This window comes from Ochotona princeps, chromosome 26 (assembly GCF_030435755.1).
Source record: "Ochotona princeps isolate mOchPri1 chromosome 26, mOchPri1.hap1, whole genome shotgun sequence".
NCBI lineage: Eukaryota > Metazoa > Chordata > Mammalia > Lagomorpha > Ochotonidae > Ochotona > Ochotona princeps.
This window is the reverse complement of record NC_080857.1, coordinates 3,108,457-3,134,633: the sequence shown is the minus strand read 5'-3', so window position 1 is coordinate 3,134,633 and position 26,177 is coordinate 3,108,457. Positions and strand designations below refer to the sequence as shown.

Sequence of the window (26,177 nt, the reverse complement as noted above, 5' to 3'; positions counted from 1 at the left end):
AGCAGGGACACAACAAACCCACAGCCACCCTCTCCTTTCCGGATCCCTGCCACGAAAACCAGGACACTCACCACGTGTGTCTGGGTCAGCAGCCTGGACCAGGTGACCACAGCATGTCTCACAAGGCTGCGGATCCCCAGGGCCCCCGGACACACCCAGGTTTCAGGCTGCAAGGGTGGGAGGGTGGGGATGGAGAGAAAGAGTGCAGGCCAGCTTCCGGGCCACTGCACGGTCCTGTCCCCTCCCATGCCACGAGCCTGGGGCCTGCCAGAGCTAGGCACACAGTAGGTACCCTTCCGGGCCACTGCACGGCCCTGTCCCCTCCCATGCCACAAGCCTGGGGCCTGCCAGGGCTAGGCACACAGTAGGTATCCTTCCGGGCCACTGCACGGTCCTGTCCCCTCCATGCCGCAAGCCTGGGGCCTGCCAGGCACACAGTCCCCTGATGGCACACAGTAGGTACCTGCCCCGCCCAAAACGCCTCTGCCCCACACCTCCCTGATATTTTCTGAGCTCCTTGCTTGAGCTACTTTTTTTTTCCCCTCCTCCAAGTCAACGGGCAACACCTGGTCCCAGGAGAGAACCCACACTTTGGATGGTTCTAGTGGAACACACAGACACCCCAGGAATCTCCCTAGCCTTGCCTGGCAGGAGTGGGGGGAGACGGGCAGCAACAGCAGAGGCAGAAGGAAGCCTCAGATGTTAAACGTTATCCAATTAAGCCTTCGGGACACAGAGAGGGAGCCTAGAGCTGGGGACCTGAGAGGAAGGTGGGGGGCCCACCCGGTGCTGGGGGCCCAAGGCCACTGTTTGCAGTTCTGCCAACAGCCCTGGCAGACCAGAAGTCGCCCTGGGGTAGGAGGGGGGCCCCAGCTTGCCCCAGCTCTGCCCACCATCCCCGGGAGCCCTCCCATCCCCCGCGGTGGCGGCGTCTGTTACCTGACCACTGACACTGGCATCCAATGGGAGCCTCCGTCTGACCCTCACCCTGAGGCCCATCGCCCGAGCCGGGGCGTGCGCTGCAGCACGGCAGGGGGAAGCAGGGTGGGAGAGTGCCCAGGGCACGCAGAGGTGAAGTAATCACGGATGTGTGAGGGTGGGAGGAGGAGGCAGCTATGGGGGCCATCGCTGGCAGCTGGGCAGGCCTGCACGGCCCTGGAGAAAAAACAATAGAAAAAGCTGGTCAGTCGGACTGCGGGCTGCAGACTGCACAAGGGAGCAAGGGATGAGGGGCAGGGCCGGGGCCACACTGTGCAAGGGGGCTGCAGCCCACCTTTGGGGGTCAGGGGACCGCTAGAGAGAGGTCTAGGGCCACAGCTGCCAGGTTGGGTTATCAGGGGGCCCCACACCCAGGGAGGGATTACCATTAGGTGGGACCCATTTGAGAATCTGCCCCCCAAAATTGAGCCAGCCCTCCCTGCAAGAGCCATGAAGCTCAATGCCTTGACTATTGGGGTGTCCCAGGCCCACCTCCAAGAGGGTCTGACCCACTGCCGAGCTGACTACCAGGAGCGGTGGGGCTGGGATGGGGGTGTCTCCACAGCCGAGGCTTCCAGAAGGCTTCGGTGCTCCACCCCAAGAAGCCCTAGCACTGCCCAGGGGCCCCTCAAGGTCCCAGCCTTGGCTTGGGTGGCCCGCCCACCTGACAGCACCACCGTGGGGCCAGGGCCGGGGCTCGCCTGGGCTCCCGGGCGAGGCAGGCCTGCATTTGATTTGGCCGTTTATCTTAAATGGCTGAGAGACCACCAGGGCAAAGCATTTGTGTGAAGCCCTTGCCAAAACCACAAGTGAAGAAGCCCAAACTCCCCGGGTAAATAATTGGGGAAGCATCAGAGAGACGGAAAGAAAACATCAACAAGATGACGGCAGCTGGGCTCTGCCAGGGAGGCCTCAGCCCGCCCACCCCGCTGAGGACCGCCCACTCCACGCTCCGCCCCATCACAGACCACCCCCTCCCCAGAAGAGCCACAGGGCCCTGCAAGCCCCCTGCCTGTCAGGAAGTCACACGAGTCTCCTAACACCCACCCGGGCAGGCACCCATTGTACAGACCAGGAAACTGAGGCTGAGAAGGCAGAAAATGGCAGACCCTCGCAGCCAGGCCCACTGAGCCCCCAGCTGTCTGGCTCCAGCATCGAGCCGTTTCCCCCGCCCCCATCACATCAGGGAAGACATCATGGCATTGGAGAAGACCCCCAGCGTGGGACTCAGGCCAAAGCTAACATGGTTGCTGTTCAGGCCTGTCTGAGCCAGGAAGATTGTTCGCAACCAGGCCCAGGGCCCAGGCAGGGCGTGGCCAAGCAGTCTGGCGCGATGCCAGCCTCACGTTGAGCAGCTCCCCTCCCAGCTCTGAAGAGTGCTGGCACCTACGGCCAGGAATGCCACCTGTGCTGGGCACTGGACACTGTGCATTTGACCCTGTCCACGAATGGTCTCACACATCTCTGGAAGGCCTCTCTGACTTGTCGAAGAGGGCCTCATCTCCCGCACCCATCAGCAGATCTGGCCCATTGTGGCACCAGGAAACCCCAGCCCATTCCCCAGAGGGAAACGGAGGTGTGAGGAGCCCTGACGACTGACCCCAACTGTCTTCAACTTCTGGTTCTGTTCTGCTTCCCGTTGGGGTTGCGGCCTTCCTGGAGCCCTGAGCACCACCACTCGGGGCTGCACAGCCCGGGTCCAGGCTCCGTCTCCCGGGTTCTGCAGCCCTGCCTGCAGGGCTGAGAGCCAACAAGCACTCCTTCTGGCCTGGTCGTGGTCGGCCCAGCGCTGAGGAAGCTGAGCCAAGCTGTGCAGAAGACAGAGCAAAGGGCAAGGAGAAACACCTGTCCAGCCCCACCCTGCTCCTTGTGCGAGACTCAAAGGCAGGGCTCCGGCCAGTCTGTCCAGGGCAGACCCACAGCATGTCAGGCCAGGGCCAGGCACACCCTGCAGGCAAGGCTGCCTTAGGATCCTGACCCTGAGGATATCTACCTGCAGGCGGACGGCAGCAGGACAGTGGAGACCGTCTGGGGCTGGCACAGCCCCCTGCCTGCCCACGGAAGCTCCCCCTTCTCCGGGGTGGGGCCAGCCTCAACCCAGAGCCCTGCTAAGAGGTGCACTGGAAACACTGCTCTGCGGAAGCTGCTGCGAACGCCAGCAGACGTGACAGCGGAAGCCATGTGCTGTGTCCCTCTGAGGGTCTCAAGTGTCATGAGCAAGGAAAGCCAGCAAAACGGGAAAGTAGCGGTGGTCAGCAAGCGGCAGATGGAGAGGAGAGCAGCAAAGAGCAGCCACAGTGACGCTGACTGCACATCGCAACGAGAGCTTTCTGTGTCCGGCCCAGCTTTTAAAAGTGCAGCCTGGAATTGCGTAATGCCAAGAGTCCCCAGCTCCGAGGCACCCAGACCTGCCCCAAGGAAAAAGCCCAGGGCTGGGCGTGGGGTGCGGGGGACTGGGCATTGAGGCACACCGGGCTCCAATGCCTCTTCCTCCTCCTCCACCAAGCCGGCCGCGACCTAAGTTTAGCCACGGCTGCAGGCCTCCGTTCCCTCACCTTAACTGTAGCCTTCAATCAACGGCCCCTGCCACACTTTCACTCCTTCATTCATTTGTGAGCCGTTCCGGACCGTCCCACGCTCCCTCTAGGCCTCACCCAACATGCCCGGAACCCAAGGAGCAGCTCACGCAACCTCTTTAAACAAACACTTTCCTCTGCAGCCCCTGCAGACACACCTTCCCTGAGGCTTGAAGTCCAGGGACTCCAAGAGGCTGCCTTGGCATGACCTGGGATCCAGGTGGCTTAGAAACAAAACCCAGCCTGCCCAGGGTGCCTCTCAGGGAAGTCAGCTTTAATTCATGGGGAAAAAGGGAAACATTAAATACTGAAGCTCCGCGGGTCATATCTGCCTCCTGGCTGCACGACAAGGGGCACCTCCAGCACAGCCCTGAGAGGCACCTGCCGTCCCCAAACCAGGGAGCAGATCATGCCGGCAAAGCCTCCGTGGGGCCTGCAGCGGCCTCCCCTCCAGCCGCCTCCCCTCCAGCCGCCTGGCAGATGCGCCAGGCTCTGCCCCTCACACATGCGCACTAGCCTGGCAAACACGCCCACCGCCCCGACAGCGTGCAAACACAAAAACGCACCCAGGAGCCCCCTGCCCAGCTCCAAGAGGGCCTTGAGCCTCCTCCCAGGACAGCGAATCCTAAGGGGCGCCTTCTCCCACACGGGGGGCGGGGGACGGGGCTCGGGGAGCGAGACCACAGACCCTGAGCTCCCCAGGGAGGAGCGCTGTGTTTGTGTTTTCCTTCCTCCTGGGGCGTGTGGTGGTTCCTTCTGTCCTCAGCCGAGGACTCCTACTGCTGGTGAGAAATGAGTCATGAAGCAAGCAAGGCGATAGGGACAGACAGGCAGCCAGCGCCTGTGAGCGAGGGACGCTGGCAAGGAAACCTGACAGGCCCCGCGCCCCCTCCTCCCATGCCAAGACATTAATTCTCACAAGTCGGAGAAAATTACTATGCATGAATGCAAAAAGCATGATCAGGAGTAATTAACATGGCTTCATATGCAAATTTTATTAATGCAGAAGTACAAAGTCATTATGCAAATGAAACTTACGTCAACTCTCTTGACAAATATTCATCTCTGAGGCTCAAGTTTCTCCCTCTTTATTTATTTATTTAATTTTCTCTCTCTTCCCTCTCCCCCCTTTTTCCCTGGGTTGCTGGGGGAGGGGCGGGGACAGGGAGACTCGAGGGAGGTGGCGTTGGTGGCCGCCAAGGCAGCAAGCAGCAAGCCACAGGGACCGCTGGACAAGTTTGCAAAGTTGTTTTTCGACTGTAAAAATGTATTCTTGCGTTGCTGATTTTTTTTTCCATTGGTGATGTTGGGGGGGTTGCTGTCGGCAGGTACAAGACAGCTTATAGGAGAAGGGGAAAAAATTTAAAAAAAAAAAGCAGCTCTGGGCAGCAGGCAGCCAATCAAAACGCCAGAGCCTGTAATGAGGGCGATTGATGGCTGCTTGGCTTTTACTGCAGGGTAATGAACTACAATCCAGTCTGAGGAGGGGGGAAAATATGAATATTCATGAGACTGCGCTCCTGCCTTTGATGATTAAAGAAATTTTTAATATTCAAATAAGCGCTTGCCAAGTGATTAACAAAGAACAAGCGCGCAGAAATATGGAAATGGGAGCTGGGAAGATTTGAGAGGCGAACGCAGCGTTCGGGAAAGGCAGCCCCAAATTTCACAAACAAGATAGGCAGATAACCCAGCTCGCGCACCGGCAAATAGAAACACTGCTTTCTGATCGCTTCAATATTTTGCCAGCTACTTTGTCTTAAGGATGATAAAAATGCAGTGGATGGAGGGGGGAGGGGAAACCACAGTTAGAAACCCTCACCCCCGTCTGAGCCCACCTCCTTCCCACCCCCTTCCCACCCCCACAGGAAACAGGCTCTTTTTCAGGTTTGCTACAGAGAGGATGGAGGGAAGTCCAGTGTCTGTGTGTCCAGGGCACTGAGGGGGTGGTGACGCTGCCTGTGCCTGTCCATGTGGTTCCAGGGGCCTGCAGTAACCACTGCTGCTTGGCACCTGCAGAGCTCAGGACCTTCCGGGGTTCAAGCCAAGGAAGTCAGGAGCCAGTGCCGACAGAGGAGAGGCCTTGGCCTGACCTGGACACCTTCAGGGCCCAAGCTGGCACAGGGGCAGACACTACCAAGAAAAGGTGTCCCCACCCATCCGGCAAGCCCCACCCATTGGCTGCTCTGCCCCGGGTTCACACAGAGGCCTACACAACAACAGCAGTAACTGGTAAAACGAGCCTGCGGTTAAAACGCATCTAATTAGCCATAGATGACATTCACTTCCACAACTTCCTATCTCCAAGTGGCCAGCCACCTTAACAGAGACAGGCATGGGGATTCACCCAGGAGGCCTGGCCCTGCCACCCCACCCCCGGGGATCCTTCTGCTTCCCGCTGCCCAAGCGCAGAGCTCCGCAGCGCAAGGGGGCGAACCTCGAAAAGGAATTCCTTCACTCCGCAGGTCTGATTCCCCTCCCCTTTTTCCTGCTTAACCATCAAAGACTGGACATCGCAGTCGTGCCATGATAACAAAATAAAATCATACTACTACTAATAAAACAAAGCAAAAAGGGGAATGCAGGCATTTAAGCAAAATAAACAATATGCTGCTGCAAAAACCTGCAGATCCACAACCCCTGCAGCACTGGCCTAAGCCTTGGGGACCCAGACGTGCAAGGCAGGGAGCCAGGACACCCCAAGTCCCCGGACTGTGTCGTCTCAGCGCTAGTAGCCATCTCAGGGCTCCAGGCCCGGGCTGTCCAGGGATGATCTTAGAAAGAGGGGCAACCCCAAGACAAAACAAGGTCTTACAAAGAAGGGCTGCTCATCAACCAGCCAGCGGGGCTCCAGAGCACAGGGGTCCCTGGGCACCAGGGAGGGGACAGGTGGGCCAGCCCCACCCCAGAACACAGGCAGCTGCTCGTCTCTGGGCTCAAGCTACCTGTGCACAACCAGCACCATGCACACAACTGTGGAGACCTCCACCCACACCATCCAGGCCCAGTATGGACACCAGGACCCCCCTCCCTGTCCACCACGAGAAGGGGCAAAGAAGCCAGTTTCTCCAAGCATGCTGAGCCCTGCCCTCCTGCATCCACTGCCACTAAACCCCTGACCACTGGCAGACATGCTGCCCCAGCCCACTGTACGCCTGGACACTGGCAGACATGCCGCCCCCAGCCTTCTGTACCAACAAGCACGGGGCTAGGCCCACAACTGCCCTCCAGACATCCACTTTCCTCGTGCAGGGAACCTCACCATGAGAAACTGGCATGGGCAACATCCCTTCTCGGGCTCCAAGGGCACCCATGCCACCGGCTGCCAACGCCAAGCTCCCCGAGATGCTCTGGTGTGGAGGCTCCCCCGTCCACCCCACAGCCCAGGTCAGTGGGCTCTTGTTTGTGCTTCCCTCCCATAGAGGGGGCAAGGGGAACCCCTGAGCTGGCATCAGATACACCTCAACACTGGAAGCAACCTCCAGATGCACAGAGAAATGAATCTCACTCCCCCTGGGGCGACCTCAGCACGCCAGGACCACTGCCCTGGAGCCTGGGGTAGCAGCAGGGGAAGCCATGTGCTCGACTAGTCAGAAGGTGTGTGCGCACAGTCTGTTGGAAAGGAGAGATCCTATCTGCACTCACAGCTAAACACACACACACACCTAGCAACCGCACAGGCAGGTGGAAAGCCCTGCGTGCGTCCAGAGCCCAACAACAGACACCAGCAGGCACATCCTCTGGCTCTCCCCAGGCCACCAGAGAAGGGAACCCCCAAACCCTGATCTAGGCCTTCTGCTCAGAAGCTGGGGAGCTGCCCCCTTCAACCCTGGGCATCCTGCTGCCCTCCAACACAACTGCTCCACCAAGCACCCTGCTGTTCTCTCTCTTTCCCAGGGCATCCTGGGCGCAGAGTGTGTGCTCCACCACGCTGGAACAGGATTGAACCCGTGTGGCACGCAAACAGAAGCATCACGCTGGCTTTATCCTTGAGGATTCCAAGCAGGAGGAACCGGAGTTTTTCCCAAACAGGGACTCAGGGAGCCACACTGCAGTGATCGGCTTGGCCAGGTCTCCCTCAGATACGTCCCCTCAGAACTGGGTGGTAGAATCAGGAATGCGCAGTTAACAACACACAAGTCACATGTCGTGTGCAGCCATGAACCAGGAAATGCAGCTGCCCCTACACCGTGGGGGTGAACGTAGCACCTTCCTTGCCCCATGCCTGACCCGGCATGTGAAAGCTCGTGTTCTCTCAAATGCACTGACAGCCTGGCGCCTTCAGGAAGTTGTTGTGGCTCCCAAGTCCCACAGACCCCCAGGCCAGCTTTCGCACGAAGGACTTCCTACAGGGAGGCCACAAGAGTCCCCAAGAAGGAAGGACAAGAGCACAGCCAATGGACGGAACATACCGATAGCCATGTGCCCAGCGTGGAGGTGGCCACGACGCTCAAGGCCAGAGCAGCCAGAAAGCCCACCTAAATGTCACATTGTCTCAGAAATGTGAACAAGACCAGACTGTCACCTTCCACCAGGCCAGCAGAGGAACAGGTGCGCATGCACGGAGCCAGAGGAGGTGAGGCGGGACAAAAGTCAAACTACAGAGAAGGCTGCATCTGTGGTTTCCACGCGCGTTTATCTGCTGCACAGGCAATGGAGCTCTGCTACTACATAATTAAAAAAAAAAAAAATCCAGCTCGGCCTGGGTTTGCTGATGCTGGAATCCTTTGCCGGTGGTTCTTTCCCATTTCCTGATGACCATCCCAGCACACGGAGGGAGGCGCACTGCTTCGCGTCACGTCGAAACAAAATCATTCCACGGCCTCGTTACGCGTCTACGCCAAGTTTCAAATGTCACTGACTGAAAAATTGAACAGGCCTGTAATTACTTTCAACTAAGTAGCTCCTTGAACTGAGTTTTCCGTAGGTAGATGGCATTTCATATACATACTACAAGCCTTCTTATCGGCACGGCAGGAGGAGGCACCATGCGTTCCCTTCTGAAGGAGGCGGCCAGAGTGTCACTTTCCCACTCAGTTTTTGACGTGAAATCCGTTTCTGTCCCGAAACACACCAGCGGTGACGTGGGGGGCTTATGTGCACAACAGAATCGGCAATAAAATATATATATATATATATATATATATTAACACGTGGCGGGCTTAATTTCATGAAGACCGGCGGCGCATGAACACAGGGAGCGGTGCTCCTCCCCACTGCAGCCGGCCACGCTCGCAGGAGCGGGCGCGCAGGCAGGCGGGCGGCGGAGCTGCCGCCACTCTCAGTGTTTAATGTAATTAAAGAAGCCAGCAGCACAGGCCTCCGTGGAAATCTCATTTCTAGTGCGGAATATTCCCACCAGAAACTGGGGAGGGGGGGCTGCAGCACACTGACTTTGATTTGCTGTTTTTCGTTTTTTGGTTTTTTTTTATTTAGGGGGTCTCAGCCATCTCTGACACAGGGAGAGACGTCGCAGGAGAAACCCCACAAAGATGCTATGGCCACACAGGCTCTGGTCCCCCTCCAGGAACACCCCATGTTTATCAGCCACTTACTAGGTTTTGTAACTGTTAAAAAGATTTTTTGATTTTCTAATCTGCAGCCTGTATTTGCCTGTGATTACACAAGAAGTTTGTCCAGCAAAAGCACTCCATTATGGAAGTGATTTTTCAAAGACCCCCCCGAAACCCTGGGGGAAACTAGCAGCACAGACAAGAAGGAGCCCCTGGCCGGCGCCCCCACCCATGCCCTGTTCTTTGTAGGGACATCAAGGGATGTGCGGCAGCTCAGGCTCCTGCCAGATGCAAACCCAGTCCAGGCAGGAGCCTGTGCGGCAAGCTCCAAGGAGTGGAGCCAGCACTGCTCCAGAGGCTGGGAAACCAGAAAGAAAAAGCTTCACAGCACAGCACCTGGGAGGGGGAGCATGACTTGGGGCACCTGACTTAGCTCTGGGAGCCCAGACTGTGTCTGCCTCCACCAGCCACCACCCCCTGCCCTTAGAGCAGCCAGGGGCGAAGAAAGCTGAGCCCTTCCTTCCCTCGCCTCGCTAGCCAGCCCGCTGCACAGCCCCACTGCCCTGAGTGCGCCTGGGTCTCGCTGGCCAGCCCGCTGCACAGCCCCGGTGCCCTGAGTGCGCCTGGGTCTCGCTGGCCAGCCCGCTGCACGGCCCCGGTGCCCTGAGTGTGCCTGGATAGCTTTACTTTCACCTCCCCTAAGCACACGTTAAAACCCTGCTTCTACATCCTAATTTCTCTGAAAAAAAAAATCAGTGTCACTAAAAAACGTCACTCTGTTTTGCAAAATCCAGCAGCTTCCTTGGCAGCAAGCTTGGCTGGCTGGCATTCTCCCCTCATTTGACAAAACTACTACTTCTGGGCATGTACTCAAAAACAGGTAGGAAGCAAACGCTGAGAAATAAGGAAGTGGAAGGAGCCAACAGATTTTTTTTTCACTCCCAAGAACACCAAGCGTAAACATGATTTACTTAGCCGTGTTTAACATGGCTGTCCTCCACTCAACTTCAAGCCCACTCGGGCCTCAGGGAAGGGTGGGTGGGAGGGGACAGGGGAAGGTGGGGAGCTGGGGGGACAGCCAGGAAGGAGGCTCTGGAACGGTTTGGTTCTGTTGGAAGTTGTAGGAGACCTGAAAATCTGCCACTCCACACCAGCAGTGGGCGCATGTGTCAGAAGGGGGCAACCCTGATCTGCCGGTTAATTAACGAGCTGCCACTAACAGAAGTGCAGCACCCTGCTCATACCAACACTGTTCACAGGGGCTCCTGAGATCTGGGCCTGTGCTCCCCATTTTTTTTTTTTTTTTTTTTTGGCTGGCTGGAGGGACGGTGAAGACTTCAGGTGGAGAGAGGGGTGAATGTCACTGCCTACCCTGCCCATATACCCAGATCTGCATTCAATTAAGCAGCACCAGGCGGCTTCTGGCTCCAAGCCTTCTCCAGCCCAGGCCGGGGTCTCTGCCATCCTCACCGCGGTGCCAATGCCAGGCAGCAAGACCCCCGTGGAGCAGGGAGAACACACACTCCCTCACCCTGAGGGTTTGGCCCTGCCCACGGTGGGGAACAAACCCAAGGCATCCAGCCAACACCTGCATTTCCTCACCAGCCCTGCCAGGGTCCTAACGTAGCTCGCCCTAACGCAGCACTCGCGAGAAAACAGCAACCAAGCCTCCTGGAAGAAAATACCTCCACGGCAAAGTAAGCAAGGAGCCTGGCAGGCTGCCCAAGCCTGGGTGCCCTGCCTCAGCAGCCAGCTGTGAGCGCCAGGGGCACAGCTGCCCACTTCCGTGAGCTTCCAGAGCTGGCAGCAAGGCGCAAGCAGGAGATGCACTCGGCCCAACCGCGCGTGCACTGGGGGGCACCTGCTGCAGGCAGGCTTCCAGTCCCGGCCCGGTTTCAGGAAAACACCTTTTCTGGTACCTTCAGACTAAGGGCAACAACACTGCCCCGGACCCTGAGTCACTGAGTCACGTGGCAGTCCCCAACACCAAGGGAGGGGAGGCCTCTAAAATGAATGGGCGTAGCAAAGGAGGGTTTCCAATGGGTACTGCATTTCCGAATGGAAAGCCCGGGTCCTCCCCACAGCCCTTCATTCTTCCTCCATTTGATGCCCTTCCTACTGTCAATCAGCCACCCGCCTCTCCCCCTCCCCCCCAGTGCCAGGAGCAACTACAGCCTCCACTTGCAATCAGCCGCTGCTTCCTCCTGCCCACCGCTCTGGACTCCGACCTGCATGACGCCAGGAAAGTCGGCCGCTGGACAGGCCTGCCTGCCAGATCAAGAAGCTAACAGATGAACTGCCTCACCCTGAGCTGTTCAGGAAGCAAATTCATTCCAGGCCGGCAGCCTGGCAGGCCAACCTCTGCGGATGCAGCAGCATCAGGCCCCGGCCACTCCAACAACAAACATTTACAGAGCGTCTGACCAGGTCTCAGGTGCCACGCTGGACACCAGTCTTGCAGAAAATCCTGTAGGAAGCAGGGACCTGTCAAACCAAGAAAGTGCAAGTTCCCTGGTGCTTCTACTGGCCCTCCACTTCAGCAGGCAGGACCTCCCCTCCCCGCCCACGTCAAGGTGTGTCCCCAAGCAGCACTCCTGGACTCAGTCCTGCTCATGCTTCTCAGGGCTGAGGACACAATGCCTGGCCAGGCAGCCCACCCTGCCACAGGCGCCTGGGGGCCCCTTCCTGTTGCCCCCCTCCTGGAGGATTTCAGAAAACCTCCCATCACTTGGCCCCAAACAGACCCTAACCAAACCTATGGGGTAAACTCTGACAAAATCCGTGTCACCAATGGGTTGTCGAGGTCTAAAACAAAGATGATAAGAACCCAACCTGGCCCTCAGTGTCACAGCCAGAAATTCCACCAACCACAGGCTCCTGCACTGCAAGCAAAACCTTAGCAACTGCCCCAACACACACACACACACATCTCCAAAAATCTCCAGCAAGCACACACTGCGAGACCAAGGGGGGAGCTGCACACACACACACACACACACACACACATAATTTGTGTTTCGTCTGTCTCTGCAAAGGAATTCGACAACATAAATATTAATCAAATGCGAGAATCCGCGAATGGACATCTTTACCCGTATTTACAGATATTCCCAGGCAGATTCTATCTTGTTAGAATTGTTACAAATGGACATCTGAGAACTCCTCCAGCAAGTCTGGGCACATACGCAGCCCTCCCTGCCCAAGCCTGGTAGGCACTGTGAGTTCCCAAGGACCGAATCTGTTACCTTTCCTTGGGGCTTTTCAAAAAACAATAACAATTGCTCAATCCCAGACTTTTCTTAAGAACAACCCAAATGCCCACGGAGACACTGTTGCCTGATACCTTAGTGCAAGGTGCGGTCTCCGAGGCACATCACAGATGCACGCGTGTACCGCCCACGTGTACTGCACTCTCCGCAGCTACCTGCGCAGCTCTTCTGAAGCATAGGCACAGGAGAGCCAGTTCTGTCCCGGGGACAGCAAACTGTCTTTCCAGACTCACTGATTTGGGTATTTTTTTTAGCGTGCCCAGCTGGGAGGCTCTGGGGCTGCCAAGGAAGACACGCAGTTGGGCGCTTTAAGCAACACCAGGCTGATTTACAAGAAGCAAAAGCCAAGGGCGTCGTAGCAAGGTGCCCACTCTCCGTGACGGTGGAGTGGGGTGTATTTAAGGACGGACAGGCATTCTCTGCAGTTGTATAGCGCTTCCTGGCCAGCTCTGGTGGTAGGACTCATTCCCACACCAACTGGAGGGACGCTTTAGTACCTGAGTGCTTCAAAGTCCTGGCCCCGAGGTCGTCTGTGCGCCTCGGAGGGCCTCCACGGCAATGGCGGCGAATGTCCCCAAGATCCCGACGGCTGGGAGAAGAGGCCCGGGCCGCAGGGGTTTCAGGGGTCCTGAAATGCAACCTCCTGAGCCCTGCAAGGTCAAGGGCCTGGGCGGACGGGCGGGGGAAGGGGGTGGAGAGGGGATGCTGGCGGAGGAGGGGCAGCCCGGCCCGGTGCACAAAGGGGTCCGGTGGGCTCCCTGCCCTTGACCCTGGGTCTCTGCCTCCATCCATCTTCCGCCGCCTGCCAGGGAAGGGGGCTGGCCCCGGGCCAGGGGCGTGCTCGCGGGTCTGCTGCCAGGCTGGGGGCCGCCAGGGGGCGGGGGGAGGGCTCAGAGAAAGACTCCAGAGTGTACGACTGCTCTGGGGCCGGCAGCATTCCAGCTCGGTGGGGAGCCTGGTCCCGGGCTGCTCCGAATGCCCGCACGCCCCCGCCCCCAAAGCAAAAGTTGCGCAGAGGCCGCCCTCTTCCCCCAACCCCCACCTTCCCCGGACCCCGGCCCAGAGGGGGAGGGGAGCTGTCGGAGGAGGAAGAAAAGAGCGCGCCTTGCGGATGAGGCCAGACGCGGGCAGGGTCAGCTGCGCGCCTCTGCCCGCCCCTCTCTGCCCCTCTCGGGCAGCTGGTCCATTAAGCCCCCGAATTATGCATGGGCGCCCCCTCTGCTCTCCCGCCCCCGGGAAGGCACAATCAGCGAGGGCGGCGGGCTCTGGTCCCTGAGAGCAGGAAAAGCAGTGGCCGGTGGGCGTCTAGCCGCACACTCCAAGCGTAGGCTGCAGGCCAGGCGCTCGGGAGGCAACGGGACCAGACCCGTGCGGGGTGCTTGTGGAGGCTGTGCCGGGGCCGGTGGGGTGCCACCCTCCAGGGAGGCTACTGTGTGCCTCCGGCTCTGCAGCTCAGGGGTATTACTGGTGCCCAACCTCGGAAGCCCTCCCCTCCCCGCCAGCTGCGCAGAGAGAGCTCGGTGTGGGGAGGGGAGAGGGCCGGCTGGCTAGGCAGTGGTGGGAAGGCAGGGGCGACTGGCCACGAAGGCTGGGTCGCAGTGGAGCCATTCGGACATCCACTGCCCAGACGCCGACCTGCCCCGAGCGCTCTGGCCGGAAGCTCCAACCTGCGCCGCACGGCTCTCGGGTTGCCACTGCCCCGTCCGGAGCGCGGCACCAACCCCACTCCCACCCGTGTGTACTACCTCGTGGCCTGTGCGCTTCTGGAAATCTCCGACTTGTCCCTCGGTCTGCCCTTGTTCCCCAGGCAAGGGCCAAGTCTGGACAATGCCATCCTTGTTCTCACCAGCAAATAAAGCCGCCGCGTTTGCAGGGAAAGTTTTACAAGCCAATGATACGGGGAGACGACCACACTGTTTGGGTTTCTTAATTGGCTGGCTTTGAACTCGCGCTGAGAGGGAAAGAGAGGCCCTGGACCCCTGAAGAGAGCTTGGCCCCTCTGGCCGCCCAGCCCCACCCCCACCCGGAAGGGAACACCTGACTTTCTTAAGGCTCCCAGATCAGGCAGTCCCTGGCCCCCAGCCAGCCCCCAGCTCCAAGGGAGGGCCACTGGCCACTCAAAGCCGTTTCTCCACTACTTCTCCTTGAAAAATTTATGTTTTATGTATGTGAAAGGCAGAGTCACAGAGGAAAGAAATCTTCCATCCACTGGGCCAGGAGTCTGCATCTCCATCCTGGTTCCCCACCCAGGTACAGGGGTCCAAGTGTTTGGGCCCATCTTTCTGCTGCTTTTCTGGGTGAATGAGCAGGGAGCTGGACCAGAAGCAGAGCAGCAGGAGCTCAGCCAGGGACAGCAGGGATTGCTGGCAGCAGGAGGCGGCTTAACCAATACACCCTGCAGCAGCCGCACCTACTACTTTCAAGCATGCCATTGGCACCCGTATTTAGGAGTGAATTCAATGTTTTCAGGCGCTGCTGGCGTGGACAGATGTCAGCATCTCAGCAGGGTCCCCCTGCAGTGACCATACACTAGAGGGTCACCCTGGGTGGGCCATCCAGGGTGACCCCCATCCCCAGGACAACAAACCCCCACCCCCAGACATCTTCAGAAATGTAGTGTGGTCCTGGACTGGGGCAGCACCCTTGAGGGAGGGGCTGTGCCCTAGCCACGGGGGGGTCGCTGACCCTCCACCTGCTGTTCTTCCACCCACAAGCTCCCAGGCTCCCTGCAGCAGGAGCGGCAGCTTCCCCAGTGAGCAGGGGTCCGACTCACTCCTCCAGCCAGCCCACCCCATCGCGTGCTCCCAGGCCCTCAGCACTGACTCCTCCCTGGGCCACTCCAGATGGAAACCAACAGAGCCCAGAAAGCTTTGCCTGCCCCCACAGGCTCCCTGGGCTCCCACAGGGCACAGATTGCGGTGGCTAGGCCAGGCTGGGAGGGGCTCAGGTATGTACAATTTGGAGAACTCCCCAGTGGAAAAAATAAATAAATAGAAGAGTCACCATTCACCAACCACCCAATTCCAATGTTAGCGGTGCTATGTTCTAACTCTGTTAACCTCACGGTGGCTATGGCACATCAGGTTAAACCACACTGTGACATCAGCATCCCAAATGGGCACCGGTTCGAGACTCAGACCGAGACTCATCCCAAATGGGCACCGGTTCTGAGCCAGCTCCCTGCTAATGTGCCAGGGAAAGCGGCAGAGGATGGTCCAGGTGCTTGGGTTTCTGCACCCACGTGGAAGACGCACAAGTTCCTAATTCTTGGCTTGGACCTGATCCAGCCCCAGCCCTTGTGGTCATTTGAAGAGTAAACCAGCAGATGGAAGACCTTGCTCTCTCCCAATTCTGGCTTTCAAATAAACCAGAAAAAAAATGCATTTAATAATGATTTTTATTAAAACTAAAATGTTCTCACAGCTGAGAGCAGAAAGACCCTGTAATGTTTCAGTAGGGCTACCTTTATTGTCAGCCACAAATTTGCCCACTTCTTCAGCAAAAATTTACTTGCGAGATCCAATGCGTAAGGAATAGGCAGAACGTTGGAGCTGCAGGGTGGGGAGCTGCCCTGGCCATCCTTATGCTGCACTGACCAGCTTCCGCAGCAGCAGGAAACCAGTGGTGGCTCTTGGTCAACCCCAGCTCAGGCCGAGGTGGGAGGGCTACCCTGCATCATACAGGAAGTCCAACCCAGGTCAGAGCCCACCTACCAGTCACCATCCCCAAGCAGGCAGGGGTCATACAGCTGACAGCAGTGGTCACTGCCCAACCCACAGGTGTGGGGGACAGGTGCAGACCAATCCCCAGGCCTTCACTTTACTCCAGATGCCAGGCCCACCAGCTGCTTGGGGTGGACACCACCAGCAACCTCGCTGACAGGTGCCTGGCCTCGCCATGAAGACACCTGTGTCCCCTGCAGGAGCACCTTGTCCAGTTCCTGGAGCTGACCCTGACTCTTGCTTCCTATTTTTGTGCCCCCTGGGAGGCAGTGGGTGACAGGCCAAGTGCTTGGGTTCTTGCTGGAGTTCCTGACTCCTGATCTGGCACGCATTTGGAGAGTGAACCAGCAGATGAGAGCTCTTTGTGCGTACTGTCTAACAAAGAAGGAAAGAGCCTTCTTATTCCCCAGAGCCTGGGTTTCCAGGAGGTTGACCGCGTGCCTCCATGAGAAGTTGGGGCACAGCCCCACTGTAGATCTCGGGGTGACTGTGCAAGGTACGAAACCTTCCCACCCCAAACGAAAACAGTATCTGGTGTGCGGGTTTCATGGACGGGAGCTGGTGGATGGAAACTGGGATGAAATATGACCACACAAGTGCCGGTCACCAGGGTGGACAGGCACCCCGAGCCCCTGCTTACTGCTGGGATTTGGGCAAAGAACCCGACAGCTCTGGCCTTTACCTTCCTCCTCTGCAAAGCAGGGACATCTGCTGCGGCCACCTCTGTCCCAGAGAACTTCATTGGAACAGTGGCCAGCGCATACACGAGATCTGATACAGATGTGCTAAAAGTCCAAACCCGAAACCACACCATCTGTTTGTTTTCTGGCAGAAAAGGTGGGCGCAGCACCCAGGGATGATAGCTGAGCTGCCTGGCTCAGGCAGGTGAGCAACACAGAGCTACTCCTAGCAGATCCTAGAGCTGCTGGTTATTCATTAGTCAGGCACGAAAATTAGCAGCAACAATAACAACACCAAAAAAAAAAAAAAAAAAAAAAAAAAAACCTGTCAAATGCCTAATAAAAAACTTAAGTCAACTGCTAACGATTTACTGTCAAATAAAAAAGCCAAACCATAATAATCACCAACTCCTGGCTCCGGCCCGCAGCGCTGCCAGAAGGCCCTGACCCCACCAAAAGAATGCTCCGTTCCTCTGACCAGTGCCTTCTTGATCGTGCTAAACACACTAACCAGAGCTCGCAGGGTCAACTGCTGACACTCCACTCCAGGGTGACAACACAGTGGCTCACTCCCCTGCCTCCCTGGGAGGCCAGCAGGGCAGGACTCCGCTCCACCTGGACACCGGACAGCTGAGGGGGTTGGGATTGCACCAGAAGGGCAACCAGCTCCTCCTGAAGGCACAGGGCAGACCGAAGGTCACCTGACCTGATGCCCAGCTCCGGAACACCAGGGCCCGGGACTGAGCAGGTAGGCATGGGAGGGGCCGGCAGCAGGACCCAGGTGGACCGGTGGGAACCAGCCAATGGTCCCAGCAAGGCCTTCTCGAGCCTCCGAGCAGTTCTCAACTCACCAGGTCCCGTGACACCGAGGCAGAGTTTGCGAAAGGCCACAGAGAACAAGACCAACGCACACATTTCCAAAGCAGCATCAGAATCAACCTGACCTTCCCTTTGAGTACTCTCTGCCGGACATGAGGCCCGAGCCAGTCCTACCGAGGGCCTGCAAGCAGAGAGACAGACCAAGAAGGTAATGGCCACGCAGCCCATCACTGGCAAAATCCAGGTCCCATGGAAGACAGTCAATGACCTGAACAGAACAACCTCAGGCACAGGAGACGGTGGCCACACGAGTTCAGGTTCACCTGCTGTCCTTGCTGCCACCACCTGCCCAAACCCCACACTGGCATCAAAGCAGGGCATCTCCAGCCCTGAGTCACAACGGTTACATCTGGGGTGCCCCCAGTGCCAGCCACCTGGACCCCCTTCAGCCAGGCAGGGTGAAGGACACCTCTGCCAAGAGGCCCCCAAGCCCCAAGGAAGCGAGGCAGACCCACAGCTGACTCCACTGTGACACCCAGAGCTGGTCCTTCACCCTCTCGGAGCTCCGACTCAAAGTGGGCCAGAATTGTTTACTGCAAGGCTGAAGAATGAAATAACGAGCTCAGAACGGCTACCTGGCACGGGAAGGGTACAGGTACCAGCCCTGGTCCCCACTGGTCCCCAGCCAGGCGCGAGCTCTGGGGTCAGCCTTGCCCCGGCCCAGAACACCACAGCACACCTTGGTACACACAGAGCTAGTGATTACCAGACACAACCGAATACCAACGAAACAGATCATCCGTGCCACAAAGCACATGGATTTAACTCATCTTAATCTGAAGGAAAAATCACAAGTCTAAGTCACTCAAACACAAGTTTTTACAGACAACCTATGAGTAGGGTTTATCTCCAATTTCCAGTAAAAGCAAATTGTTTAGTTTCTCCCACTGGCCAACCATGTGCTTTTTCAGCATTTATTTTATTTGTTTTTAAAAGTCCAAAGCAGAGGCTGGCATTGTGGTGTAGCGGGTAAAGCCACCACATGTAAGTCCAGTGTCCCACATGGGCATCAGTTCACATCCTACTTGCTCAGCTTCTGATCCAGCTCTCTGCTAGTGCATCTGGGAAAGCAGTAAAGGATGACCTAACAGTTTGGACCCCATTACCTGCCTGGGAGACAGGGAAGAGGCTCCTGGCCAAGCTGGCTGCTGTGGCCATTTGAGGAGTGAACCAGTGGATTCAAGATCTCCCCGCTCCCTCTGCCCCATCTCTGTAACTATACCTTTCAGATAAACATGATCTTTAAAAAACTAATCAAGTCACAAACGAGGATGGTCAGAGCCACATGCAAAACCAGGGCTCAGTAGAGCCCTTCTCCCAAGCCGCTGTGATTGTGAGGGTCCACAGGACTCCCCCAGGCTCAGCTCGACTCTTCCTGGATCCCCCGGGACAGACTAGAGCACAGAGGTGCAGCCCACCTGCACTCCAAGCCTGGGTCATGTGCACCTCCGGTCACCTCTGCCGGTCACTGCACCACAGCAGGAAGCTGACATTCTGGCTTTGGGGCTGAGGAGGCAAACCAGTGACAGCCCGTTGTCAGTTTCTCCCAGCACGGCTTCCTGTGGTGATGGAAGGGGTGGGAACAGACGTGACAGAACCAGCTGGACCCAGCACCTCGCTGCCCCGGCTGCCCAATGGGCGTTCAGAGGCAGGAGCTGGAGGGAACGGCTGAGAAGAGGATCCTTTAAGAGCTCCAAGCTTTGACCGAGAACAGCAAGCACACCAGACTGGCTTTCTAGAATCTTCTGGCCTAATCATCTACCTCAAGCCTGACCCTGTGTCAGCTGGGAGCTTTGCCTGCCTCATCTCATAACACAGAAGAGCAGGTGCATGCTAGGATACAGAGGCCCAGAAAAGCAAGGTGACTCCAGGGCCGGCAGGATTCGCCCAGAGGCTAAAGCTCCAGCTCGGTGGAGGCCAGGCCTCCGGCGCCTCCCCAGCAAGGAGACGCAGCCCCCACGTGACAAATGGCAGGAGGTGACAGGAAACACAGCCTGCGCCCCTGTGATGAAGGGAGTCCAAGGCCATGAGATGCAGCCCAGCTCCTTGCCACAGAGCCAGAGAAGGCAAAACATCAACAAAGAAAAAGCTAACAGCTATGGCACCGCGACGCTGCCCCAGGGGGTCACACCCTGGAGAGTGGACACACACAGAAGGAGGTGAAGCTGGAAGGCCTTGCACACACCCAGGGCTGGCAGGGAGCAGTCACGTGGGCTGGGCCTTGCCCATATGGCTGTGTGTGGTCTTCAAACACAAACACCCTTTGGTCTCTTTCCCCTCCCAGAGAACAGCTCAGAGACCCCTGGTCGCCACTCCTCCCTTTCCAGGGTCAGGTGGGCTCCCGACTCCCCTCAGCAGATGGGCCCCAGCCCTTCAGAAAAGCAGGAATAATGCCACAGGAAGCTGTTTCAGAAATATAAAGAACTCAGTGCTGGAACTGTGGCACTATGGGTTAAGCCTGCAATGCCAGCATCCTGCATGACTGCCAGTTTGAGTTCCGGCTGCTCCACTTCCTATCCAGCTCCCTGCTAAGGTGCCCAGAGAAAGCAGCAGAGGACAGCCCACAGCTTGGGCTTCTGCACCCACCTGGGACTCCTGGATGGATGGAGCCCCAGGTTCCTGGTTTTGGCCTGGTCCAGGCCCTGGTTATTGCATCCATTCGGGAAGTGAACCAGCAGGTAGAAGATCTCTCTGTCTCTCCCTTTCTTTGTATTTAGTTCAAATGAATAAAAGAAGTCTGAAGGGGTGAGGGAGGAACAGGACAAGAAGGGAAGAGAGGATTCCTCCTATCCAGGCAGACCTCTGGCCAGCAAATGAGCAGAGACCTCCCTGCCCATAGCAGAGGCACACAGTGCAAGGTCACTGCCAGCTTGCACTCCTGGCAGCCCCTACGCAGGACATCCCGCCGTCTCAGGACCACTGTGAGCCATGCTGGCGCCAGGCCACATAAAGCCCCTTCAGCCACCTAGGCTTGGACTTGGGCAAGCCTGGGTGGCCTAAGTGAGAGGCACAGTCCCAAGAAGGAGCAGCCACCTGCCAGGACTGGCCGGGGCCAGCAAGACGTGGGGGCAGCAGTAGGGTATGCAAACACTTGGAAAGTCCTGCGGAGCCATGGCCAGGGGCCCAAGAGAAGCCACCAGTGGTCCAGGGCCTGGGCGGCAACTGAGTGAATTTCCAGAAGCCAGGATGGAGAAAACCTGGAGATTGCTAGTTTCCCTCTTAAAATATAAAGACTCAATTATCTTTGAGCAGCTTGCTTTACACATGAATTGACACATTTATTTTACAATAAATAACTGAAACTTATCTGTGTTTCCTTTACTGTTAATCTACACAGAGAAATAATAAACAGGGCTTGTCTAGCAAAATGCAACCACTGCAATCCTCAGAATTCAATTAAGCCAAAATAATTAATGCTCCTACCCTGTTAAATGACTTTACACATTTGAGCCACTGAAGTTTTATTCTTTAATCTTGCCTTTTTATTAAATAAAGGGAAATAAGGAAGAAAAGTTAGTGCCAAAGTAGGGAGGGGAATGGGGAGACGTGGACTAGAAAGGCATGGCCACACCGCACAGTATAACAGAGCGGTCGCCCTCCGCTGACACAGCATGCGGACTGCTTTGTGCCTTTGATTAAAATAACATTTTAAATGCTTTGAACAAACATATCTGCTTAGACTTCTAAGGGATTATTTTACATATTTCTTCCAGCATAAAAAAATCCACTCGTCCTGCAGCCAAACGGAAAAGGCAGACAATACCTTTCGTCACACATAAAATACAACTCCTGAAAGTGGCTGCATTGTTACATCCTGGGGAAGAAGAAAACAAATAAAAAAGATAGGGGGTGGGAGTGGAGTGAGGACAGAGCTGCCTGGGAGATTAACTCTGCCTTTTGTGAAATCATATTTAGCCGCTTTCTTAAACAAACCTACCCATGGGGCCTGTAGCCTCTACTCTGGAAATTCCTCCGATGTACTGGGTTTTGGCGATGACCCACAAGAAGTAGCACCAAGACATACACGAGGTTCAAGTCTCCTCCGGTCAGCCTCTGTCAGGCCTGCGTGCCCCAGTCCCAGACATCCCCCTCCCCAGCAGTGCCAATGACTCTCCTGGCACAGGGGACCCAGCCCCTTCACTGCCCAGGGCCCAGCCCTACCCCTCAGCCATTGCCCTCAGCGCCCTTTGCGTCTTGGAAGGACCATTTTCCCACCAGAACACTCTCCTGGCACACGCCTGTGAGAATCACACTGATCCCATTATGTAGGTGGGCAAAGTGAGGCCCAAAAATCGCACCCAGATTGCATCATCCTGCCTGTCTCCTGGGTGGGAGGGTCCGTGCCCTGGCCTGTGTACACAGCCCTCCAGAGTTTCCATGGGGATCAATGCGCACGTTCTGCCAGCCAGCCACCCGCCTGCGCACTGCGCACCCCGCAGGAACCCCTGCGAGGAGCGCTGACCCCTCACACCAAGACTACTGACAGATGGGGAAACTGAAGCTCAGACCTACAACACAGCCAAGGTCACTGGGCAGCAAGACCGGACTCCTCAGCCACAAGAACCTTGCCGGCTGGCTGCCTGTGGGCGGCACAGGCTGGCTAGGGGCCCCCCAGCCTGGTCTCCCCCAGGCCTCCTGAGCCCATAAGCTAACACTCTAGCTTGCAGCACTGCCTGGGTGACCAGGAGGGCAGGACTCGGGACAAAGCTGTGGCTGAGAAGCCTGGGTGGAGAAGGGAACCCAGGCCTGGGGGCACAGAGCCTCACACTTGCTTCTCCAGTGAGGACAGCTGCCCAGGGGACCAGCAAGTTCCCACAGCCCCCTTCCCAGGCCTGTCCTCAAGGTCACCAGGCAAGGTCAGAAGCAGCCCCTGAGGCCTCCTTTTGCAGCGGGAAGTTGAATCCTGAGAGGGAATAGGGGTGAGCACTCTCAATCAGCTGTGCCTACCAGATACCCACACACACACACACACTCACTCACACACATAGTTTCATTTCACAGTTGGAGAAACTGGGGCAGTCAAGTACTGAAGGACAGATGATGACCCGAGAGACACCAAAGCCAGGGGCGCAGCCAAGACCACCAGCAAAGAGAGGGCCGACCAAACACTGTTCCCCCATTTCTGTTCCGTGCTCCAAGGTACCTTTGGGTTAAGGGTCCCAAAGGCCAAGTCTCCAGCCCAGAAGCAAAGTATCCAAGAGCCCCAGGCCAGTCCCCTGGGGGGAGGGCAGCCTGGAGGGTGGGTCCTCAGGAAGGGTGGGCCCCAGAGGCAGGCAGTCAGCCCAGGAGTCACCCTCTACACACACACACAAAAGCACGTAAGGCCATGGGACCCTGCGGGAGGGGTCGCAGGGGACCTGGCGAGCTTAAGTTCCATACCTGCAATGTTCTCCTGCTTGGGACAGATGCCTTTCGTGGGTGAGAGCAGGTGCTCATCTTCGTCGGGGGTCACCTGGATCCCGACCTCCACCGGCTCGGCCACTTTCCTGAGCTCGGAGCGTGAGGAGGGTGGCGGGCTGGCCTTGTCCAGGCCCTTGTCGTAGCAGCCGGCCAGGCTACCGCCACACTGCTTCTTCTTGTGCTCTATGAAAACCAGGATGTCCCCCAGGGGGAAGTTCATCTGACACTGGCCACAGGTGAGCAGGTCAGGGTCGGGGCCCGCGAGCATCAGCCCCAGGCTGCCGGGCTCCTCTATCTCCAGACCTTCATCTTCGTCGAGGATGGCGGCCTCTGCGTGATCAGCCTCTGCTGGAGACGGGAGACAGGGGAGGGGTAGAGAAGAGAGATGGACTTAAGCGGCCGCCAGCACCCGGCCCGGCCCAACCCCGCCCCCGTGGCTGCCAGGGCTGCGCAGCGGCTCCCCACCCTGGACAAGATGGACAAACTGAGGCTCAGCACGTGCCACTGCGGTCCCCGGAAGCTGGTTCACCTCTTTCCGGCTCGCCTTTTGCACATTTTTCCTCACTGTACCCTAACAGCATACATGCACACATACTGGCTGCTGCCACCATCAACAGCAGACACACCTTTCAAACTGTCCAGGGCACCCTGGGCACCCCCAACCAAGCACACGGGGAACCGCACACCAGCATTTCGTTGAAGATGCTCCACGTGCCTGGGGAGGGCAGGGAGGCTGAAAACCAGCCTGCACCCAACCCCGGCCAAACACTTCCATTCATGCTTACGTCCGCCCCTTGTACACAGTTCCTACCCGCATTCCTCTACGGCTGCACACTGGAAACTCAGGCTGGCGGCACAGGGGCCGGTGGCTCGCACACTGGGAAAGCAAGAGAGCCTGGGGCCCCAGAATACCCAGAGACAAACCATACAGAGCCAAAGACACAGGACGGCATCAGCTGAGCTGCCAAGCCCCCATCCCTGGCCACACATCCATTTCTCCACCGGGTTCCTCACGCTCATCAACTCCCTTCTGGCGTGGGCTGGCGGAATTTTCACTTCCGGCAAAAAGCGCTTGTTTTCCAACTGCAGCTACGCTTCTGGGTCAACAGCAAACCACCCTTGCAATGGGCTTTATGTTTTCTTGTTTTTTTAGCAGTCAAACTATTTCTTCCTCCCCCCTCTTCCTCTTTTTTTTTTAATTGTAGGGAGCACAAAATATTTTGAAACTCATAAATGTCTCTCAAGGCAACAACCCCTTGCATCAGCCAGAAGTAGCCTAAATAAAGGGGTGGGGATATGCAGGGAACCCCCTCCTCCCTACAAGGGGCTTGAACACATTGAGGCTAGAATTTTTCCAAAGTCAAGGTCAGTAGCCATCAGGCAAAAGGCACAAAAGGCAGGGTCTTCAGAGACCTGGGTGCAGGCCACAGGAGCAGGTGGACAGAACCTAAGCCAAGTCAGGCACAGCAAGAGACACTGGACGCCTCAGGAGAAGGATGGCAAGGAGGAAAAATATATTCCGTGGCCATGGAGTTAGGGACGGGCCGGAGCCAAAAAAACAGATAATTTAAGGAAAAAAATCCTGTGGCATCCTCCATGCTCCGGATTTTGTGAACGTGAGCACCTGCAGGGTCCACGAGAGTACCCCCAGGACCAAACACGTGCATGTCTGTGCGGCCAGGGAGCAGCGGGCTCTGGCCGGGAAGGGAGAGCGCGCCGGTGGCTCCCACAGAGCAGACGGGGCCCTCAGTGGATTCCGAGGACCCTGGCAGCCGAGGAGCACCCCGCGGACCAGGGCACCCGCACACCCTTCTCCAACAACAACAATAAGAAAGAACCGACAAGGTAGAGGCAGCCCTCACAAAGCCGGTCTCAGAAACCATTAATTACACTTGAACAAGAAACCCGAGTTTACTTAAAAAGGAGTTGGAAGACAATGCTACGTAATTAATTTACCAATTTATTTTATGAAAAGATGCTTTGCTCTGGTTAAAACATAATCACAGCCTTGCCGACGCACAGCCACGGTGGTTCGAGGGGGTGCCCAGGTCCCGGGGACGGTTGTCAGATGCAAAAGGTAATTATTCCGTGCCTCCTTTCCCTTTAATGATCTAGCATTGAGCAATACTGTTGATATTGAAAAGCTCGCACCTCTAATTACCAATTACATATACGTTTCCGAAGACAGAGGAGAGGGTTAGGAGAACGGTTGTTTAGAAATATAAGGATGCATTGTACACCATTTGCAAAGAAGGGCCGCTAATAAACGGGAGGGGGTGTCAAAATATTGTTTTGTGCAAGAATTAAAAAGAGAGACACAAAGGAAATGAGCTGAGAAAAGGGACAAAAACGAAATCGACAGTTCACACGGGGACTAGTTGAGGCTCCGGCCCCGGCACTGCGTGCTCGAGGCCATGGCCACATCCACAGAGCCTTCCAGAAAGCCAAACATCAACACAGCCCGCTCCCCACCCGGTCTCCCCCTCCCTCTCCGGGGGGCTGACGAGGGGCTTTGTTTCCTGGTTTGATCTTTCGTGTACTTTTTATTGCCTCTCGTTAACTTTCTCAGCCACATCTGCCCTCCCGGCCGGGAATCCCAGCACACGGGAGGAGCTGCTGCCTGCTCCGAGGGTTCACGCTACATCCTTGCTAATCCCAAGGAGAGACAGCCCAGTGCTAAGATTTGCAAAGGTCACAGTCGCCACTTCTCCCCCCGCCACCCCCACTCCTCTTTGGCCAAGGTGCTGCTGCACCAACATTTTCTTCCCCCTTTGGTGAAATCTTGTCTTTCTTCCCACGGCCTCTGTCTGCCAGCACCAGGAACCAAGTGAGAAGGTCTCCACTGGTTTTGACTCTACAGTCACTCAGGTTTCTACAGCTATATGTCCCTCATCACCCGCCAAACTGGGGAGCCAGGCTCCCACCCCACAGCCTCAGCTCCCCAGCTCCACCACGGCTGCAGGCTGGGCTCTCAAAGCCGCAGCCACCTCCCAGCGCAGGGAGCTGAGTCTCAGAGGGAAAGAGATGAAAACAAAAGCAAAAACAAAACAAAAACGTCCCTCCCCCTGGAACAAGAGGCTGCTAGGATGAAGGCCTCTTCACCCAGCTCCCAGGGATGGTTTTCTGTTCCTGCTGCCTGGGCTGGGGAGGGGGGCCTCGG

At 57.0% G+C, this 26,177-nt stretch overlaps 1 protein-coding gene across 4 annotated transcripts in view; it reads right to left on the bottom strand.

The window, feature by feature from the left end:
* BCL11B (BCL11 transcription factor B) overlaps positions 1–26,177 on the bottom strand; it is a 75,073-nt gene that overhangs the window by 38,767 nt on the left and 10,129 nt on the right. Inside the window, exons 2-3 of one of the 4 annotated variants that reach the window (XM_058655571.1) lie at positions 22,997–23,362; positions 940–1,155 (exon numbers count right to left, since the gene is read on the bottom strand). In XM_058655571.1, coding sequence (XP_058511554.1) covers positions 940–1,155; positions 22,997–23,362 — 582 coding nt within the window. Of the gene's footprint in view, positions 1–939; positions 1,156–22,996; positions 23,366–26,177 lie in introns of all 4 variants that reach the window. The other 3 variants (XM_058655570.1, XM_058655573.1, XM_058655572.1) reach the window with 3 other exon arrangements.